We start from the raw sequence: 15158 nt of genomic DNA on the forward strand, positions 1-15158 counted from the left end.
TTACTCCGTACACGAAGAAAAAATGGTGAAAACTTGCTTGTCTTCAATAGCGGGTCTGTGATAAAATCCCGTTTCCTGCACGGAAAGACTCCATTTCTGACATTCACTGAGTCATTCAGATATAAAAAGTAAAGATCGAAAGGTTCTCTTATTTCCTGTTAAGGTGATTCGTTGCCACAAACTTCGCTGGTATATAGTTACTGCAGTCTTAGCCCGTACGTTGTGGGTTAAATTCTGACTCTAATTTCCTTCTGGTCACACGGCATCCTGGAACTTAAGGTTTACCACAGTTGAGCAATTGAGTCTTCATACAATCGTCTACTTTCTTTAAGAATATGACCACAAACAAGAAAATGAGAGCGATTAATACGCGAGAATATGCAGGAAATCATTACAGAAAAGGGAAAAGTTCCATTCGAAGCCCTTTTACGTTGGGTGAAGTGGCATGCACAGTATGTGAACTGTTTGGAATAGAAAGGTACGTGTGGAAACTAACAACTGTAAAAAGGACAAAAAATGTTCAATTCTTGAAGGGGATTATTCACAACTTTACTGAAAACTCTTTGACAGCCCACGATCGGTTTTGTTCTTCTTGGGAGTCAGGAGGCAGGGCAATCTCCTCGTCTCTATCAGCCTTACGTTCTGCTTAGACGCAAATGGAACAAAATCCGCCAAGTAATCTCGTTTCTATACCAATTTGGCTTTGACAGAAGACTCAGCTGAATCCCAGTTGAATCACACTTTCGTGGTATTTTTCGACTGCATGTGCCTCCCAAAAGTCGGGATTCAGCTGAGTTCACCGTTAAAGCAGAGACTCGGTACGCAAATGACAGCATCTGGTGGATGCTAAGTTCTTTTCATGGGGTTGTAAGCGTTATCACAGCCAAGACTTGAGGGTCTGGCAGTAGGCGTCCGTCATGCCTGATCGGGTTTGAACGTCAGTGACAAGAATGAGTGACCATCACCGAGCCCCAGGCATACAAATGTCCTACGCATGTATAGAGTTTAAATAAATTGACTAGCAAAACTGAGTTACTGAGTATGACCTTAGGAACCCCCAGTCCACCAAGAACCTTAATGGACGGAGGGAAGAAGATTTCGTAGTGTGAAATGATCATCGGTTCACAAACGAAAATATTCAGAACCACTTTATGGCACGTACGGCGATAGAATAAGTGTCAGATACCTAGAATAATTGCCCGAAGAAACGCATGCCCTTGAAACACGAGCACCAAACCACATTTCGTAGTACTCAGCACGGCGTAGACAGCACCCCTTCCATATGTGCCCTCAGCTGCATTGGGTTGGTTGAAACAGGGCTTGGGATACTGAGTCCCCATGTTGTTTACCGGTGTGAATTATGCTGATTGAGGTGTTCTTCGGTGAAAGAAGCCAGCCACGAATAGATTGGCAGATGTAAGTATTCAACCTTCTGAGGGTGGTCCAGTGCACTCGGCTGAGCAAGGGTGAATGTATTAGCTTCGGTATCAAGTGGTTCTTCTCACTGCATATTCTTTGAGCAGCTTCAAAAGAACGGGTTATCTCATTGAAAAATTCCAGCAGCTTCTTTAATCAGTCTCAGGTTCCTATCCCCCCGAAAGTAGAGAGGACACCAAAATACGTCAAGGCGTCCGTCGGACTTAGAGTAGTGATGAGTTCCTCAGTTAACCAGAAACATCTGAATGGTGTTTTCTGCCATCACAACTCACCGCAGATTTCACCTCTCTGGCGCTGACCTCCATACTTGTTTTTACCAACTCAACCACAGCCGCCCCCACCCCGTCTTCAAAACGATATTGCTTTTCCATACACAGAAGTCAGAAAAGGCATTTATGTCCCGTGGACTCATCGAGAGCAGTTGGCGATCTCTTTCGGCCATTGGTGGTACGGAGTCAGGATTGCGAAGTAGTTGACTTGGCAGTCTTCATTTGGCCGCCACACGATAGGCTCGTGGATGAAGGCGCAAAGAGACAGTCTTCCACGTGTGCAGAAATGTCTTGTATCCGTGGTGCTTGAGAGGCGACCGGACTTGCTCCGATGCCAGGTTGCATTCCTCGGGCAAAGGCCAGGTCAACGCTAGCATGCAAACCAGCAGGACTGGCTTCCAATAAAAGAGACTGCAATCCAATTTCCATTTTAACCAGGTGCTCTAGCCTTTAGAGTCGGAAGAATGTGAAGTTGTTTGACCGATGGTTTGGTCGGAGTCAGTAGATGACAAATCGTCCAGGTGTGCCTACAAGTTAGGTTCAGTTTACCTGGTTTTGATACTGATAGTCATTCAATCGAGAAAATATTGTACCATTCTTACGAACAGCGCGGTTGTTGTGTCACAAGACAGACATAACGTGTCAGCCAGGCGTAAGAGCTACAGTGATTTTTGTTGGAACCAGCTGGAACCGGAATGCTTCACTCGCTCAAGCTTACCTTGTTTGTGCTATGTGGGGTGTGCGTGTTGACACTGTTGACTCAGGCCGGTCTTTGTCGCATACAGGTGGGAACAATCTGCGCAGACCAATAGGGTGACCATGTTTGTGCTAAAACTTTCATAGACGTGAATTCGACGGAGAGCTACAAAACCGGTTTTCGGACTGCAGCACCTGCCACAGTCCGCACGAGTCACTCTTATCTATTGATTGAAAATGGTTCAGAGGCGCCAGCTGGAGGGTGTAGTTCACTACCTACAGTAACCAGTACACTTAAACCAAACAGGGTGGCTAATCCATTTGGAACTGCTGCAATCCTAGCTCACCCAGATTGATGTACGGTCCACCTGGCCAGCAAAACTATGAGGTGATTTAGCGCACCGACGTCAACGCCATGGTCAGTTGCTGCGTTTGGTCTTTTTTTGATAGATCTATTAGTTCATGAGGCAATTTCTTTGGTTATTAACAAGTTTCATCCAGTGACTTTTATCTGCACTTCCTTTGTTTTCTGGTAATCATCCTGGAGATTCCAGAAAAACTGCACAATTTTTTCGTATGTTCTGGGAGAATTACCGTCATGCTTTTGATAAATATCTCAAAAGATTAAGGCATAAAAATTTCAGCAAATGAAATCAATCGTTTATTAATCCACAGAAGAGTGATCTGTAGTATTATTAACCTACTCTTAAACGAAATACTCATTCGTCTGTTGATAAAAATGTGGACTCACAACAGAGAACTTGGTGTATATCGATTATGAAGTTGACCCATGTATAATGAGGGTTTTCTTCCTTCCTGAACACAGTACCCAGATTTAGTGTATAGTGGGAGGATGACATGGAATACATTGAGTTTCGGATTTCAACTCCACTATCGATGAAATGTAAAGGGACGTAGTGCACTACTCATAAGGTTGCTGAAAACTCTTCGAAATATCATAAAAAACGAGAGATTTAGCTGGGTTCCAGGTTAGTCTCTCGCAAAGCCAAATTTGTTGGCAAATGAGTATATTCCGCTAAAGAAATGAATAGATGGAGCTGCATAATGTCGGCCAGAAACTTTGTGCAAATAAGTAATCCTATTGATGCAGGAAGCGGAAATTCTCCGTAAGAAATCACACTGAATCATTGGGGTACCACTAATATGGTACGACTTCTCCAAAAGCCTAGTTTACTGAAAATAGATAAAAACACACTTCAATTGAGTCCAGGTGAGTCTCTCGAAAAAGCAAATTAGTTTGCGAATGAGTGTATATTCGCTAATTTCGGGCGATTTGGTTTCAATTAGAACATAAGGTTGACGGTAATCCGGGGACTGCGCCTAACTGATGAGCCCCAAAAAGGGCGAAACCAGTCGTAAGTTGTCGACGGGTTTTCAGCAACCTTATGAGTAGTGCATTGCAAATAAAAAACACACCAATAATTTCCGTAAAAGTCAATATTCAGGCCTGCACCCTCATGTAAATGACTGACTACTTAACTTCTCAGGCTGAAATGTAATCTCACGTCCTTTAATAGTGACTTGATATTTTTGGCATCACACAAAACTTAGAATGGTATTTGTTAATAAAAAGCGAACCCCTTGTATTATAGTTCCTGAGGATCACCTCCTTTGAAACCTATAAGCGTTTAAACCTACGATTGAAGAATTTTCTACAGGGAGCACCAGATTCTAAAATGAAAGGAGCTTTTGGAAACTGTTTATCGGATTAAAGGAAATGGCTTGAGTAGTAGGATTAACAGGCCAGATTTAAAAACAGCATAGTACTCATGGTATAGACCCTTTTATTCTAACGCATTTAGGTACATTCGCGATGAATGTATGTTGACCGTCATCCCATCCACTGAGTTAGAATTTATCCCATAAATAAATTAGAATTGTTTCCTTTGTCAATGCGTTTGTCTATGGAAGATTCGGGACTCTATCTAGCGTTGAATGCTTGTAAAAATATCGACGTATCCATATTGGATAGCTTTGGAATGGAATGAAGCTGGCCTGAGCAGAATTCCAACCTTAAATTCCCTCGGGCTTAACGGTGATGTCAATCAGGTGGACGACTAGACTCTCGTCTGTCGACATCAGAATCCTCATCCATCCAGGCTGATGATTAAAAGGAAGGTTAGCACAAACAGCTTTCTAACAACATAACCAAGCAGTGAGGAACAACATATGGTGGGGCGAAATGCACTCATCTTCAAATAAATTCGGTCCTAAACGGAGACCCAACTGAATACCAGAGGCATGCCTCGTCTATGACATTCTTGACTTGAACATTCTGCGTAAAGGCGCCTTTATTATTTTGTAGGCACGATGTTTGCCATGGAGCAGTACATTAAACAACATAGCGCCGCTTACTCGTTTACTGAAGGCCCTTCGACAGCCCACTTCCTGTTTATCGTGCACATGAGCCTATCGGGCAGTTATGGTTCCCAAGTTTTCGCACACCTTACATTCTACTTGAATGAATCTCTTCAGCTGAAGTTCTCCCATGGGAGCTTCTTCCCGTATTGGTAACAACGCGTATTTGCTTACCTTCCATGTGCGTTTCTCTACTTGAATGAATCTCTTCAGCTGAAGTTCTCCCATGGGAGCTTCTTCCCGTATTGGTAACAACGCGTATTTGCCTAACCTCCATTGTGCGTTTCAATATGAGGCCTCAGGTTTCGAGTACTCTGGACAGTCAAACAGGATGAAAATGCATTTTAACGGAGTCATTTGCACCACTAAGGATAAATTATACTCCCTTTTCTTTTAATTTAAAAGCAGTTTGTCTCTGCTGATGGAAATGTTGTCGCAGCTCTTCAACTATGGTGTTTGGGGGCATTGTTTTTTCAGATATGAATTATTCGCGCGAAATAGTGTCCTCATGTGTACAGATTCACACCAATGATTCTCAAATGCTCAGCTAGGTTTGGGCCTTCAAATCTCTGTAAACATGCCAAGTCTTTCTTGTCTGACAACTTTCCATAAATTTCTGATTTATTTTTCAACAGTTAGCTTGAAAAATTGGTGACACGAGAGATGATAACCATGCTCCTCCTTCCACGTGTGTGTGTGCAGCGGATTACTGCAAACGATGACGTAGAGTCTTAGCAGAAAAAATGAAAGACAATGAAACTTTTCGGGGAGCTACACAATATCCTAACATTCTGGACCGCCAGAATCAAACAAGTAATCCAAAAACATCTCTCCGACAATGGGGGAGTTATCTCAAGCATCTTACGGCATAATTGTGAATAATCAATGTCTAAGGACAATAAATCATTACATAACAAATGAATTATTCAACTGAGTGCTAATTTATTATATCTTAATATTTGTGGAAGAGAAGACGAAGAGTAATTGTATGAACCTCTGCCGCAGAAAAAAAGAGCTGGGTTGAAGTAATGACAGCATCTCTTTCTCTCTCTCTCTGCGTTTATTTCATTTGGGATCGAGAAAGCGCCATGCATATCAACCGTTGAATGTCACATATTTTAGGTAGGGATCACCCGGAACTTTTACACGGACACAGAAGAAGTCAGAAGAAGTCTTCACATGACTTTAGCAGCCCCGTCATCAGTCAAGTTTTGGTCCAGTAAAACCAACGCATCCTGTCAGAATCCAAAAATCTGAAAACAGTGAGCGTCTAACTGAAACACCAGAAATCCTGGGTATTTTGTTTCCTTTCTCCATCAGATCGGATGGTCTGCACAGGTTCGATTATATATATTGTATTGTTACATGTCTGATCACCTCGACATTCTCATCGATATCTCTTCCACACGCCGTCAAGTCAGCTTCCTCTGAAGGAAACTCATTTGCTGCCCGGAATGAGTTCAAGACAACCCACCGCCAAGATTCATCGTGTATTTTGTACGTTTCGATACAACAGTCTAATCTGCATCGTGAAGAAGTGTCTTCCTAATGAGAGCTAGTTTGTGGGCTTCCTTGTTTTACCGTAATCTGGCAGTATGAATTCGTACTTCGATGAAATATATCAAAACACGATGCCTTATCAACCGTTTTTTCAACAATTTGCTAGTTTTATTGACATTCTGGATCGAATGGTTCGTTTCTATCTTGGGTTACCTCAGTCCTTTAACGTTGAGTCACTATGGTTCAGGAAGAATACAAGAAACTTTTCTTATATCATGAATGTTGTTCATGGCTTGATATTTAATGGTGCAGTATGGAATCTGAGAGGCGGGAAAACAAAACCTTCGTTGAATTTGGTAGACAGCGGAAGGTACACAACGCGTAAGACATGTGGGCGTCAGTTTAGGTTTCGAAAACTTGTTAAATTACCCATATTGTACTGTGATACATAAAGTACATATAAGCATACATGCTCAGAAGTATGTTATACATTCGACAAGGAACTTATGAAGATAATTCATGCGTTGCGCCAATATGCAGGTCCTACATATCCACCCCTTGTATTAGAAGATCCTACTTTTTCTGCAACACAATTTACTAATAGTATTCAGCACAACAGATGGATGTCCACCTTCTTGAAACCTCTGTGGAAAGTTTATCTCTAAATGATATGCAGTTGATGAAGTGGCTTTGGTGGCAACTCAGGCAGAACAAATCACGTGAGATAGCAGTGTCATGGTTCATGTTGCCGCTTCTAAATGGACAAATTAAAACAATTTAACACCACGTATTTCGAAGTACATCGTGACCTACGGTGTCCCCCACAAACACCGTAGGTTCTAAACTGGGGCGAGATAAGACGACGCCAATTCATCAATGTTATACCTTTCAGAGTTAAGATTGTACAGATTAAAACTGAATCCAGCTGCATTTGGTGTAGGTCAGCGTCTTCACTTCTGTTACTTTGATGCAGTTTTTTCACCTTATCCTTCATAAACTTCCATAATGTCGAACAAGGTGTGAAAGAGTAAACTCAGAGATTCACATGTTCTCATAAAGTAATCAAAAGCCTTGTCACTTAGAAATGACAGGAGCAGGTTAGTTTGCATTATGCAACTCATGCATGATGGTAGCAAAACAGTTCAATGTGATCCGTAACAAATGACATACGGGATAAAGTTAAATCGGTGTAAAATTTTTGTGTCATATCATGTGCTTAATTCAACAGTTAACCTGATGGAACACCTATAAAGTGAGTCGGCAAACAGTTCCACAAAAGATCTCGCGAGCTACCAAAATCAGTTTTTCAAATAAACTGATTAATAATCACTTCTTCAGTTAAAATTATGGGAGTATTCAGGCAATCTTCAGCCAAGTTTGTTCCCTCCTACTGAATACGCCTGTTTCCCACCATAAGTGTCAGTTTCCTTTGATAGTGAATGAGACGAGTTCATAACATCATTTGTGTTTTTATTTGTCTTTATCTAGTACATAAAACATCTCTTCGGAATCTCTGTTCGTATTCAAGCTGATAGAAAAGATGTGCCACCTTAACCTGAAAGTTCACAGTGCCGATACTTTGCACCACAAACGACGTCTACCTCTCCAAAGTTTTCTCATAGGTAAACGTTGGCCGTAGAATGACACACAAGGAGAGTACCTGGAACGTATCTCTCGCTGAAAATTTAATTGAATGCATTCAACCTTCAGTTATGTGACCACTGGTGCACACGTAGCACGACGGGATTAGACTGGCTCAGCGCGTCCTTTGGGAAAGCAAAGAAAACTATCAAGTCATATTTGGGGCAAATACTACGCACACCCAACCATCGTCTGCCAAAAATACTCGCACCCTCATGAGTTAAATCAACTCTGAGCAAGTTTTAGGAACTTCCGAGAATATAGCGCGCATGCCAGGTCTGCCAACTCCTCCTAGCTGGACTGCAAACTACGAAGTGTCGTTTGCAATGGGGTGGTCAATGAGTTTGCAATGGAGTGGTCAATGAGTTTGATAGTGCTCGTAAGTCATGCTCGACAGATACCGTTTGTGATGGGCTACATACGCCAAAATCATAGATTTATATCTATCGAACTGTGCTACTTTGCTGTATTTCTCGACCATTGAGTTAATGGCCCTTCATTATTGGTAAAACCAGTCTTAGGAGAACGACGTCATATACTCTTTACAGAGACGAGTCGTAGCCCCCGATCAGAAGCAGGAAACCAGACAGATATCCGACGGGACATGTTTTCTATGAACTGTTTAGGGGAATGGTACCTACTAATGGAGGATGGTAGATGCACTGCTCTGTTACGCTTATTTTCTGCCAGGAAATATCTAGACTCATGTGTCTGCTGGTCAGCACAGGGAGAGTTTTTGTGCCCGAGGCTTACCTGGAAATACATATACTTGTCGTCTGCTCTATGGCAGAATAGCGTCCCGCTATCCAGTTTAGTATGAAGGGATATCAAGCGGCCTTCAACGATCCTGATCGATTACTAAGCAAATGTCTACTGGTCATATCTCACTCCCAGTAGTACTACTTATGGTTCTGTTACATGAACAGGCACTCTTACCAACACTTATTTACTGTACCTCAAAACTAACCATATTAGGATAACTCCATGTATAAAATGTCAAACCGTTCGTTTATTTTGGGTATTTTTGTTCATAGCCACTCCACTCTCGTTTGAACGGCCGTGTTCCAGTTCTGGCGTAATTATTCCGGTGAGTCCACACCAAAGGGAAGCAATGGACTCGAGTTTCGCTCTTATTAGAGCTCATCAGCAGGACATATCCAATGGCCGTGCCGGAATTTGAACCCCGGGCATCTGACATGCGAGGCGAGCGTGTAACCACCAAGGCACGTTGGACGCATCTGAATTATCACGTCTGAACAGGCGAATGTGTTCACACTTGAGCGACATGATTGGTGTGCCCGACTCATCGAACGACGCCCCAGTAACTGTCCTGGTTGTGACGATCAAGTGACCCGCCAGTCAGGATGATGATCTCTAATAAGAGCTTCAATGCTTCCCTTTGGTGTGGACTCACCAGAATAATTAAGCCAGAGTAGGGACACGGCCGTTCAAACGAGAGTGGTGTGGCTATGAACGTTCGTTACTTATCCTCGTTTCCCCGAACAACCCGGAGTAATCGAAATGTTATCCATCTAACTATCTCCATTTTAACCGAATTTCACACTAAGACAAAGTCCTGGAGAGAATGTACCGCTTTCATATTCTCACAGTCTTCGAATAATGTCCGCTTACATCCGACCATTTCACTAAAGCATGCGCTGTCCCCCCAACCTTCTTTTAACTAGCCCAGCTGGACGACATCGTTGAATCGAACGAGCTACCAGACATTATTACTTCAGTGCCACACTGATATCGCCAGATTGCGTTGGTATTAAATCACTGCGGGTGGCAGACCAGTCCCTTCAGGGACTCTCTAGTTTCGATCATATTCCCTTATGCCGTTTCAAGAATAACTCCACTGTTTCTGTCTTGCAGTTTCTAGGCAAAGTCCACTCCGAGCCATCCAACCACCTATTACCAAATGCGCATCCTGTATTCCAGTACAACATCACAGTTACACACCAAACATATTAATTGTTATTGAACTCTGTGTATGGGCTCAGATAGGCACCAAATGTGGATACCATCGTACCAGATTACTTAACCCACATCTGGGGGTCTATTCAGATTACGAGCGGATATTACATCTGGACAGCCATCGGTCGATTCCTACCAACTTCGCGTGAGTACATATTATATCCAAAGATTACGACTCACTGCCTTACCATCGTCTCCGTAATGTGAAGTTGTTTGACCGATGGTTTGGTCGGAGTCAGTAGATGACAAATCGTCCAGGTGTGCCTACAAGTTAGGTTCAGTTTACCTGGTTTTGATACTGATAGTCATTCAATCGAGAAAATATTGTACCATTCTTACGAACAGCGCGGTTGTTGTGTCACAAGACAGACATAACGTGTCAGCCAGGCGTAAGAGCTACAGTGATTTTTGTTGGAACCAGCTGGAACCGGAATGCTTCACTCGCTCAAGCTTACCTTGTTTGTGCTATGTGGGGTGTGCGTGTTGACACTGTTGACTCAGGCCGGTCTTTGTCGCATACAGGTGGGAACAATCTGCGCAGACCAATAGGGTGACCATGTTTGTGCTAAAACTTTCATAGACGTGAATTCGACGGAGAGCTACAAAACCGGTTTTCGGACTGCAGCACCTGCCACAGTCCGCACGAGTCACTCTTATCTATTGATTGAAAATGGTTCAGAGGCGCCAGCTGGAGGGTGTAGTTCACTACCTACAGTAACCAGTACACTTAAACCAAACAGGGTGGCTAATCCATTTGGAACTGCTGCAATCCTAGCTCACCCAGATTGATGTACGGTCCACCTGGCCAGCAAAACTATGAGGTGATTTAGCGCACCGACGTCAACGCCATGGTCAGCTGCTGCGTTTGGTCTTTTTTTGATAGATCTATTAGTTCATGAGGCAATTTCTTTGGTTATTAACAAGTTTCATCCAGTGACTTTTATCTGCACTTCCTTTGTTTTCTGGTAATCATCCTGGAGATTCCAGAAAAACTGCACAATTTTTTCGTATGTTCTGGGAGAATTACCGTCATGCTTTTGATAAATATCTCAAAAGATTAAGGCATAAAAATTTCAGCAAATGAAATCAATCGTTTATTAATCCACAGAAGAGTGATCTGTAGTATTATTAACCTACTCTTAAACGAAATACTCATTCGTCTGTTGATAAAAATGTGGACTCACAACAGAGAACTTGGTGTATATCGATTATGAAGTTGACCCATGTATAATGAGGGTTTTCTTCCTTCCTGAACACAGTACCCAGATTTAGTGTATAGTGGGAGGATGACATGGAATACATTGAGTTTCGGATTTCAACTCCACTATCGATGAAATGTAAAGGGACGTAGTGCACTACTCATAAGGTTGCTGAAAACCCGTCGACAACTTACGAATGGTTTCGCCCTTTTTGGGGCTCATCAGTTAGGCGCAGTCCCCGGATTACCGTCAACCTTATGTTCTAATTGAAACCAAATCGCCCGAAATTAGCGAATATACACTCATTCGCAAACTAATTTGCTTTTTCGAGAGACTCACCTGGACTCAATTGAAGTGTGTTTTTATCTATTTTCAGTAAACTAGGCTTTTGGAGAAGTCGTACCATATTAGTGGTACCCCAATGATTCAGTGTGATTTCTTACGGAGAATTCCGCTTCCTGCATCAATAGGATTACTTATTTGCCCAAAGTTTCTGGCCGACATTATGCAGCTCCATCTATTCATTTCTTTAGCGGAATATACTCATTTGCCAACAAATTTGGCTTTGCGAGAGACTAACCTGGAACCCAGCTAAATCTCTCGTTTTTTATGATATTTCGAAGAGTTTTCAGCAACCTTATGAGTAGTGCATTGCAAATAAAAAACACACCAATAATTTCCGTAAAAGTCAATATTCAGGCCTGCACCCTCATGTAAATGACTGACTACTTAACTTCTCAGGCTGAAATGTAATCTCACGTCCTTTAATAGTGACTTGATATTTTTGGCATCACACAAAACTTAGAATGGTATTTGTTAATAAAAAGCGAACCCCTTGTATTATAGTTCCTGAGGATCACCTCCTTTGAAGCCTATAAGCGTTTAAACCTACGATTGTAGAATTTTCTACAGGGAGCACCAGATTCTAAAATGAAAGGAGCTTTTGGAAACTGTTTATCGGATTAAAGGAAATGGCTTGAGTAGTAGGATTAACAGGCCAGATTTAAAAACAGCATAGTACTCATGGTATAGACCTTTTTATTCTAACGCATTTAGGTACATTCGCGATGAATGTATGTTGACCGTCATCCCATCCACTGAGTTAGAATTTATCCCATAAATAAATTAGAATTGTTTCCTTTGTCAATGCGTTTGTCTATGGAAGATTCGGGACTCTATCTAGCGTTGAATGCTTGTAAAAATATCGACGTATCCATATTGGATGACGAAGCTTTGGAATGAAGCTGGCCTGAGCAGAATTCCAACCTTAAATTCCCTCGGGCTTAACGGTGATGTCAATCAGGTGGACGACTAGACTCTCGTCTGTCAACATCGGAATCCTCATCCATCCAATCTGATGATCAAAAGGAAGAGTAGCACAAACAGCTTTCTAACAACGGCACCAAGCAGTGATGAGCAACATATGGTGGAGCGAAATGCACTCATCTTCAAGTAAATTTGGTCCTAAACGGAGACCTAACTGAATACCAGAGGCACCTCTCGTCTATGACATTCTTGACTTGAACATTCTGCGTAAAGGCGCTTATTTTATTTTGTAGGCACAATGTTGGACATAAACCGGTACATTAAACAACATAGCGCTGCTTACTCGTTTACTGAAGGCCCTTTTATCCTCTATTTCGCTTACTCGTTTACTGAAGGCCCTTCTAGTTTATCCTCTATTTGGGCCTATCGAGTGGTCATGGTCCCCAAATTTTCGCCTTGCATTCTACTTGAATGAATCTCTTCAGCTAAAATTCTCCCATGGGATCATCTTCCCGTATTGGAAACAACGCGTATTTGCCTAACCTCCATTATGCGTTTCGCTCTGTGGTCTCAGGTTCAAACTCATTCCGTTCTTGAGTTCGAACATCCGAATACGCGACTATATCAGTATTATTCCTCTTCTGTTTCCTACACTTACCAGTATACCTAAAACAAATTTCTCTCGCCAATATGCGTTCCTACGAAGAAGCCCTCTACATGCCTCTGAACAAGAAATATAACGCTTTACAGTTGATAAACAGGGATTGAATTCTTTAGCCTACGCTGTTTACCTTAATTCTAAGGTAGTACAAATTTGTGATAGAAAGCTAACCGCCCTTCATTTTTTGTATAGTGCTCTTCCAAGAAGAGGGCACTGGAATTTTTGGGGAACTTACAAGAGGGAGAAACCAGGTCCCTCACGACCCAACAGTAGCAAAGGTTTCCACAAGAGGTCATATCTTTTTCAACTACCACAGAGTGGGGGTTACGAACTGCCAATAGGGATTTTGTTTTGTACGTGAAGCTAGCCAGTACTAAAACAGACTGTGTGACTGTTTTATACTTATTGGGAAGCATCAACAGTTCGCATCTCACGAATATTCAAGGGAAACTTCTTGACAGCAGCCGAATACTAAACCTTTGGGATGAATGAGGCGAATCAACAGTGTGAGCTATTCGCACTCAAGCTACTGGGACACTCATCCGTCAGTCACAGAGCTCACATCACATGTTCCTATGTTGACCGATTCCTGGAGTGACAGATAAAGGTTCGCTCATTGTGTGAATTATTCTTCCATCTAGATGACATTTTCCGAGTAAAAGTGAAAAAAATTTCTATTTTATGCATCTCTTCTAAGCTGAAATTTGGTCAGACTCTCTGGGCGTTTTTTAAGTCAACAACATGCTCACAAAAGCCCTGTTTATCGGACCCTGTGAGTTCACCATGATGCTGGTTACACACCACGGCAAGCTGCATTGAAACTGTACCCAACTGCCCTGTTGCTCTCTGCGTATACGTAACGCTGTTATGATTCTCAATCGATAAATATTTCGAAAACAGTGGAATATAGGCGTATCCTAGTCTGGAATTGGACGAGGGTGAGGCGGGAATCATGCAACTGAACAGATCACTCCTACCCGGCTGGGATTGTGGCGAAGGAAAGTAAAACTGAGAAAACGCTAGATTTGATCTTCATCGTAAATTCTGTAATCCGAGATTTTGTGTTCAGACAGAGCGTGAATGCACGTAAGCACCACATGTTCATAATCTATTATAAGCGAAACTTTAGCTTTTGCGTGTGCAATTCATCTTAGTGCATATGTCATTTGATATTCACAAATACGACTCGACTACTACGTGGGATGACAGTACCAGGCGGTTGGCGTGGACACTAACAACGTGGTTTTTGTACGACGATTTCCATTAAGATCTAAAAATATTCCCGCACTACCCTCAAAATAACAGTATTCTGAACAACAAAGCAAACATCTAGAAAGTTAGATGAGCCTTACACTGGACAAAGTTATCGCTCGAAGGGCCGGCCAATACGCGATGAAAATCACCTGACTAAAGGATGGAGGCTTGGTACCTTGCACAAGTGCAGGCTACTCACACAACTTGATCACCCTACAACACTGCTGATACTTCCTAACAATGATGCAGCAACCTTAGTGTGCTTCTCGGCCTTTCATTATGGATCAATACCACTTGAAGGATTAGACACATTAAGGTTGCAGTCTTTTCATATAATTATCAGATATCAAGCTCGTTAGACCAAAAAGAAAGTGAGCTTGAGAGTGACTTTCGTAGTGAATTACTTGGGACAGGAGTGAAATTGTGGCTCTGCTCATGGAGCTGGATGAGTGTGTGGCCGAAGGACGAGAATTCATGTTCATGTCTTATCGTCGGAAACTCGAAGTGAGCTGCTCATTTTCGGATAGCTGTCCCAATTAGCAAAACACGAAATAGTCTTGAAAAGTTAATCTAGCCTATTAAACAATTACACTTGCGGTAAACTAACAGGACTACCCATCGATGCACTTTTCCGAATATCGGTTGACGGTTGCTCTAGCTGAATGGAAGTACGCTGCGATGAAAGTATACCGAACAGAGTGCCCTTGAGATCGTAATTACGATCGGTCTTGATGATGTGCGCTTATCTAGGGATGCGGTATTTCCTCATTGCCATTAAAGTAACCAACTCCTTGCCCAGTTCGGACGTCTAGTGCCTTCGCACAAGTCCAAAAGCACACTTCAGCTGGTCCACGAAAAAAAAACACTCAGCTATCAAAG

At 42.3% G+C, this 15158-nt stretch overlaps 1 protein-coding gene across 1 annotated transcript; it reads right to left on the bottom strand.

Annotated features, from left to right (window-relative positions):
- Nucleotides 1-2434: 2434 nt before the first annotated feature.
- On the bottom strand, nucleotides 2435-9066 carry T265_04131 (hypothetical protein; the record flags this gene model as incomplete). The annotated part of the gene is made up of 3 exons (XM_009168789.1): nucleotides 2435-2621; nucleotides 2750-2854; nucleotides 8966-9066. The coding sequence occupies 3 exons, from the start codon at nucleotides 9064-9066 to the stop codon at nucleotides 2435-2437; spliced, it is 393 nt and encodes a 130-aa protein (XP_009167053.1).
- Nucleotides 9067-15158: the final 6092 nt, after the last annotated feature.

The sequence above is a fragment of the Opisthorchis viverrini genome (assembly GCF_000715545.1).
Source record: "Opisthorchis viverrini unplaced genomic scaffold opera_v5_65, whole genome shotgun sequence".
Lineage (NCBI taxonomy): Eukaryota > Metazoa > Platyhelminthes > Trematoda > Opisthorchiida > Opisthorchiidae > Opisthorchis > Opisthorchis viverrini.